The following is a 7,874-nucleotide window of genomic DNA, read 5'->3' as shown; positions in this document are numbered from 1 at the left end:
AAGGCAAAACAAAATTATGTTTAAGGTTATGCGCTATGCATAAGTAAATAAGCAATTGCTGGGGCAAAGCGGAAACGGAAGCTCAAGTAGCAAAAGAAAGTGTCTAACTGCCTGTATGCATGTGTATGCGTGTGTGTGTCTGTGTGTGTGTGTGTGACTTATGCAGCAGCTACAGGCACTTCCGACAATTGGCAAAACAAAACAGCGCCAGAGCAGGAGCGCAGCTTTTATTGCCGCCCATTGATAGCTGCTAAGCAATCCGCTCCTGCTGCTGGCTCCAGCTCCAACTGGGACGCTAGTCTACCCCACTTGGAGCTGCACACGCGCCGCACGCCGTCGAGATAAAACATTTGTATGCGCTGATAAGAACGCATCCACTTACTTTTGCTCGCACATGACCTGAATTTTTACACACACACATAGACAGACACACACACACACACACAGGCAGTTGTTTGTTTTTTTTATTTAAATTTTAACTGCGGCTGCCTGCCAAGTAATTAGCTCGAGTCGCGTTGAGTCAGCAAATGTTAATTGAAATATTTTATTATAAAAAAAAACTGCAGCAACTGCATTTAGTTTAAAGCTGCAAAGGGTATCACCAGCCAACTGACTGTGGCTGTGGCTTGCTTGCTAAAAAAAGTGAAGCAAACGAGCCAAGTATTTGCTTTTCTTTTTACTCTCGTACATTCAGTTCAGTTACACACGAAATTTGAACGGAAATAGGAAAATGAAAGATTCGTATCTGCAAAGTTAGAGCGAGATTGATGTGTGCACAGCAGCTGGCTCACACACACACACACACACACACATACACATATGTGTTTGCAACGAAAAAATATCGAACCGCCCGCAGCACTCAGCCCACCCGCCCATTCTCTATGGGCTACAACTGAGTGCACCCCTTATGCGAAAATAGGATTTGCTTGCAAATTTTTGCTTTCCCCCGCCTGAGTGTTGAGCATGGCAATGGCTGCTCTATGCGTATGCGTATGTGTCTGTGTGTGTGTCTCTGCGCTCGTTTTGTTTGTTTGACACTTGCGTGGTTAGTGATTGTCCATATTATGTGACACACTGTGTGACAGACGAGCAGATCGAGAGTGTCTGACAGCCAAAAGAGTAAGTGGGGCACAAGCTTCACTGTACTGTGTGCGTCTGTCTGTGTGTGTGTGCAGAGTAGCTCAATTTCGTGCTGCATCAGCCAACGTTGAGTTGCTGCTGCTGCTGCGTTGGCAACTTTTCGCCCCAGCTGCCGACTTAAAGTTCAGTTCAAGTTGTCAAAAATTTTTGTCGCTCACGCCTTCCCCAAAAAGCAAAAAGGCAAAGGCAAGTGCCATAATTGACAGATGCGAAGAGTGTTGCAAGCAACTGTAGTGCTTGTAATTGAAAGATGCAGTGAGTGAGCATTTTTGTCAAGCATACGCAATGTTGGCCTATAAATTAAAACAAAGTATACACAACTAGCTGAGCTATAATTCTAGTTTAAGTTTAAGTTATAGCTGCCTTAACTTTTAATACTTGTAATTGAGCTTACCTTTTAGTAGGGCTGCATGCAATTGTTGAATTTATTGGTGAAGCGCGTGAAAAGTAGTAGCAATTAGTGATGTGGTTGGTTATATAGTTGATGATATTGTTGGTGATATAGTTGGTGATATGATTAATGAAAAACATGCAGAGCTCATCAACGCTAAATTTTAGCGTAAGGATTCTTCAGTTCCGCTTGTAGCATATTGTTGGTGATATTGTTGTTGATATTGTTGGTGATTTCATTATTGAAAGCCATGCAAAGCTAATCAATGCTAAGTTAAGCCAAGTTGTATTCTTCTGTTCGGGTTGTAGCAGTTGTTGATATTGTTGTTGATATTGGTGAGAATATTGGTGAGGATTTTTTTTAATGAAAGCCATGCATAGTCTATTAATGCAAAGCTCTAGCTTAAGAATCCATCAGTATGTGTAGTAGCAATTGTTGTGATATGTTGTCGATATTGTTGTTGACATTGTTGGTGATATTGTTGATGATTTCATTAATGAAAGCCATGCAGAGTTCATCAATGCTAAATTATAGCGTAAGTATTCTTCAGTTCCACCTGTAGCAATATTGTTGGTGACATTGTTGTTGACATTGTTGATAAAATTGTTGAGAATTTTATTCATTAAAGCCATACAGTGGTAATTAATGCAAACTTCTGGCCTAAGTATCCAGCAGTATGTGGGTAGTAGCAATTGTTGATATTGTTGTTGAAATTTGTGGTAACTTCATTAACTCACATTAGTATTGTTGAAGTAATGCAAGTAAAAGAAATGCCAAACATTTGAAGTACAGATAATGGAGCTAGAAAAAGCAACAATGGAATGCATTAGTGAATTTACTGTGAATGGGTTAACTAAATTAATTTCACCAACGTTTCGTAGCTGCTAAGCTGCTGAATGGAAAGCAATGAAGTTCAGCACTGCGTCCCAACTCTAAAAGCCTCTCAAGCCTTTGCTTTACTTTTAACTTTGCAAAATTTAAGTCAATTTCTGGTAGCACTCAGAGCCAAAGCCATTAACAACTTGCAGAGCATAAAACTTCTTAGCACTGAGGGGCAGCAGCATGTGCATAAATTGTTATACCCAATCCATAGATGAACTAAGCTAGAAGCAGTTGTTGGGCTCTGTTCTTGGCCCAAGCCAGACAACGGAAATTGTTGAGATTTATAGCGCCCGAGCAAAAAGGCAGCTCCATATTTATTTGAAAATAAGCTTGGCCTATGGGGTCGCTACCAAACGAACGAACGAATGGCAAGTTTACAAATTTAAGCGTAGCACCCAAAAAAAGGATATTACATATCCTGTTCCTAGTCGTGTAAATGCCATTATAGATTGAATATTTGCAGTGTGTTGTTGTGTCCCAAGCATTTGATTTACGTTGTTTCTGGCTTCCGCCCAATGCTTTGCCCACTTTTGGTTGTGCACTCGTGTGAGTTACTGACTGAGACTAGAGCGAAGGCTTAGCAGCCAATACACAAGCTGCGCTTTTTCACACACACACACACACACACTCGACATGGCAAGGAGCTGCCTGATTATTGCCATTATGGAATGAAAACGAAAGCGCGTTTTCAAGTCTCGAGTGACTATTCAGTGACTGAAGATTTATTGAATGTTCCCACTGCTGTGTTGTGGCTTCTGCTTCTGTTTTTGCTGCCCCATGGCTTCTGTTGCTGCCACACACAGCTACAGCTACAGCTACAGCTTCAGCTACAGCTTCAGCTACAGCTTCAGCTGTTGTCTGCTCGTATTGAGTGTTTATTTATTTTCAAGCATCATAAAAAACACACACACCCAGACACACACAAAGCAAGAGCGAGAGAGCGAGCGCGTCCTTAACATTCAATAATATTTTTGCCTCATAGTCTGTGGCACAGCTGCAATTTTTACGCCATTTTGTTGTGCTGTGTGCCAAGCCAAGTGTAATTTGTGGCCTGGGAACTTTGTCTATTGCCCTTGCCTTAGTTGCCGTTGCCGTTGCTGTTGCCTGTTTAATGAAGCAAACGCGTTGAAGTAGCTGTTGCAATTTTTATTTCGTTTCGCCGGTCAATGAGCATTGAAAATGTGTTGAGTGCCATCAGTTGGCGCTTAATTGTCTACAACTTTTGTTCAATGGCTTTTAATGAAGTGTTAAGCGTTGCTCTAACGTTATTAATGCCGCTGACGCTGCTGCTGTTGATGGTTTTAAATATTAATTACGCATACGCTGCGTTGTCTCTGCTGACAGCTGCGGTTGCTCTTTGGCGCAAATAAAATTACTTACTCCCATTCTATCTATGTGTGTGTGTGTGTGTGTGTGTGTTTGTTGACAAGCCTAATTACCGCCTACTAACACTTAACTAGGCGTATGCTGCTGCTACTGCTAGTCGGCACTAATTACAGCTGCTGCTGCTGCTGCTGCCTTAAGCCGCTTAATGTCGCTTGCGTTGTGGTTAACTGCCAAACGTTTGTACAAATTAGTTCGTTAGCTGGCACACGTAATTGTTATTGATATGCCGCGCGTACTTGCAACACGCTTGAATTAACATTTAAATAGCTCATGGCTCATTAGCTTGAGAGCCACCGAATTTAGAACTGAGGCGAGCAAAACAAACTTGCGCCACATGACGTATACGCAATATGCAAGCGGCAGCCACAGCTCGTGGGCATTTCCCCATGCGCTGCTGCTGCTGCTATTACTGTCAACTCAACGTTAGTTTTACTGCCTTTACTTTATATAAATAATATAAAATGCTGCGCTTCGCTCTCAGTGTCGCTACATTTTCTATATATTTTTCATAAACTGCAGAATTTAGGTCAGCGCCATGGGGTATATGCTATATATATATCTACTTGATAGCTAGCGCTATGCCAACTGGGACTCTGTCCATGCGGTCAACGTACGCGACGACGACGTCAAAGCGTCATCAAAATGAATATGCGCATAGTGTTGGCGCGGCGGAAATATTAAACATACGCCATGTATGACGCTAAAAACAGACGCGCGAACATCGCATGTTGCGCCGTGCGCCGAGTTCAGCGTAACGAGCAAACCACTTGCTCTTTGATGTTAACAGCGCAGCGGCGCATTCCGAGCAGCAAAACAGCCAAAGCCAAAGCGCAGTGCAGGCTACAGCGGCGTATACGTAATGCAGCGCGTTCTCATGATTGCGTGCCTAAGCGCCATCTTACGCTTGATAGCTTCATTACAGTCGCTGCTGCTGCTGCTCCTGCTGCTGTTGTTGCTTATTACCCGTTGTTGCCACTTGCCATGTTGCAAGTGCTGATTGCAGCAGCGTCGCTGCTTTTTATAGCCGCAACGTCATTTTTCTAATTTCAACTAAAGTGCATGTGTGTGTGTTGCTTCTTCCTCTGCTTTGCTTTTGCCTGGCAACTTGGCTTAATTTTTAAATTGCCAACACACGCCTCGTGCCTTGCCACACAATTTTTAGCCGTTGGCCTCGTTTCGCAATGAGGCAATGAGCTCTGGCACTGGCTCTGGCTTTGGCTGTTAGCGCTTTCGAGTGAAAGTTGCCATTACGGCTCAAGTGCTACGGCTACGGCTACGGCTACGGCCAAGATGCCAAAGTTATGATTGCTGCGGCACACGACAACAAGCGCTGCAGCGGAAATGGGGCCAATTGTGCTTAACGGCTTTGAGGCAATGCGGAAATCTTAAGTGTTGCCACTTCATGCAAAAGCTTCATTAATTAGATTGATTTCGATAACTAAGCGGCGCAGCTAAGCAAAGTTGTCAAGGCTTCAACTTTTATAACAATTGAAGTGACTAGTGCTGAAAGTTTGACTACTACCAGAAGCAGCAATTCCAGAATTTTAAATAAATTATTTAGCTTAACAAATAACACATACATTGACTTATGTTTGGTCTAAATATTAATTCAATGCATTAAATTGAATTTCATATAAATTCTTAACACAGTTTGCAAGTAAAATATATAGCAATTTATAATTTTAGAAAAAACACACAAACAAGTTTTATATGCTAAAATTATATAATAATGCCCTGTTATATTAATTAAATAATATTAAGCTTCAAATGTATCTCTAACTTGTATCTAGTTGATTTTTTAATTCAAGTTGAATTAAATTCAAAAATGATTTGAATCTTTTATAGCTCTGGTATCTACAGAGTTCGATTCCCCTTCTAAGCTAAAGAAATTGTTAACAATATTTCAGTTTTCTTCTGCTTTATATTTGATCAACAAGCAGCGAATTGAGCTTGGACAAGAAAACATAAAATGCGAGATTAAATAAAAATCAAAAGTAAAAAGCTTAAAAATATTGCTGCAAAGTCTAAAATCGTTTGATTAGTTACACAAGTTGATTAACCAATTGACTATTTATCAAAACTTAAATTGAAACTTCAGCATTTTTAGCTTTTTATCGCTATACTAGCCTTTTTTACAGTGTTGCCCATTCCCTACAGCTTTTGTTTTAAGTCAAATAAATTGGCAACGCTGTTTTGATATTTTCAGCTGAGCTGAGTGCTGCCAAACTCTTGTAAAGTGGGCAGCTCCACTCGCGTGCAGTTTTCGCTACTCAAATTCAACTAATTAAAGCAAAACTTATAAACAATGAATTGCTTGAATTGCATTGAGGCGCTGCAACTTGATGCTGCAGCCGAACGACCTGCCATGAGTTGGTTTCTGCGCCTAGTGGTTGCCACATTGCCGTACGAGGTGCACGACATAGACGACAATGAGGTTATAGTGAATCGCATAATGATACCGCCGCTGCGTGGCCACTGGGAGTGTCGATACTTTGATCTACGCATGCCCGGCTATGTCTACAAGCAGAGCCTGATACATCCGCTGATCAATTGGGAGCTGCTGGACACGATCATGGGCCAGAGCATAGAGCAGGGCGCCGAGACTTTTCAGCGCTACATCGAGCGTCAGCTGCAGCTGCCGCAAATGCCCGAAATGGAGGAGCTGCTATACGAGTCGGATGAGGAGGAGTTTGCCGTAGCAGCTGAAGCAGGTTGATTGGCCATGTTCATTAATTTATACTAAACACCAAAAAAACAACACTAAATATACAAAAAAAAAAGCTGTCAACTGAGCTGGGAAATCGAGACAGCAATTTCCATTTCAATACGTGTCAGCAGCCAAAGCATTTCCCATTGATATGCAATATTGGAATGTCAAATGTCTTGGATTTGCTACAGCTTGCGCCAGCAGGTGTGATTGAAGCATCCGTAGCTTACAACGGGAGTTCAAAATAATATTTAAATATTGCAAATATCATAGCGCATAGCTCAGCAAATGTTGCCAGCCACTGACTTTGTATATTTGAGATGCGGTCAAGCATGGCAGCAATATTTGTGTTGCTGTCGTTTGTTGTTGCTGCTGCTGCTGCTGCTGCTGCTGTTATTGGTATTGGCTGCTGGCATGCGTAAGCAAAAACATTTTCATTCAACTGAAATTTCAATTGTCTGGCCCAGTGCCACCCCCTGAGCTAACAGAACTGCTTATCATAAGCAATAAATGCTAATGGATGAGCTTTGCGCTTTCTTCTCTTTCTAGGAAAGCAACCATTAGCTGCATTGGCGACTCGCACCAGCCGAAAAAGCAGATACATCAACAGTAATCCACATTCAGCTACCCCAGAGCTGCAGCAATTTCTACGCCCCCAACTGTTGTCCAACAAAAGGTGACAAAAGATATCGCAATTTTATGAGTAATCCCTGACACTCGCTCTTTTCATGCCAGGAGAGCTCAACGCCTCGTCGACTATCTACCGCAATGGTAATAAAATTCTCACTTCTGTATAGATTTTTGCATTGTCGTTAGAGCAGATAATATGTGAGCGGGGGGGTGGGGAGTGAGTGAGTGAGTGTGCGGGGGGGGTTCATTGTTTGTCAGCGGCAGTGTCTGGGCAGCGGATGCGCCGGATGTTGTTGTGAGTCATATTAAAAAGTAACGAGCAAAATATTATGAAGCCCAGACAAAGGCATTTCCGGCACGAAGCGCTGAGGCTCAGACTCAAGGCAGCCAACCAGCCAGGCCAGTCAGCCAGGACCAGTCTGCTCACCAATATTGAATTCACACAACGTGGCTGACTCAAAATTTGATGTACAGCATACCGGGGGCCGCTACCAACGAGTGCTGTGTATAACTTTCGACATTGCCTCTTATTGCGCTTGTTTGTCTGCCCAGCAACACGCCGAACTCCCCTTCATATTTATATTTTGTATGTTTCCAGACAAGTCTGCATTGCTGCATGTAACCAGCATGTTAACCCCCCTCCACCCCTCGTACGCCCATCGTCTATATCTTGTTGATATACCCTCTGCACTGCTCTGCCATTATTAATAACCATAACTCAAATCTATTGCCGCTTTA

At 42.4% G+C, this 7,874-nt stretch overlaps 1 protein-coding gene across 1 annotated transcript; it reads left to right on the top strand.

The window, feature by feature from the left end:
- Positions 1–6,048: 6,048 nt before the first annotated feature.
- Positions 6,049–7,186, top strand: LOC108598207. Its single transcript, XM_017984824.1, has 2 exons — positions 6,049–6,510; positions 7,056–7,186. Exons 1-2 carry the CDS (start codon positions 6,105–6,107, stop codon positions 7,184–7,186), a joined length of 537 nt encoding a protein of 178 aa, XP_017840313.1. The 5' UTR covers positions 6,049–6,104.
- The last annotated feature ends 688 nt before the right edge of the window (positions 7,187–7,874 follow it).

This window comes from Drosophila busckii, chromosome 3L, assembly GCF_011750605.1.
Source record: "Drosophila busckii strain San Diego stock center, stock number 13000-0081.31 chromosome 3L, ASM1175060v1, whole genome shotgun sequence".
Taxonomy (NCBI): Eukaryota; Metazoa; Arthropoda; class Insecta; order Diptera; family Drosophilidae; genus Drosophila; species Drosophila busckii.
Note: the sequence above shows the minus strand (reverse complement) of the source record. Positions and strands in the feature narration are given on the sequence as shown.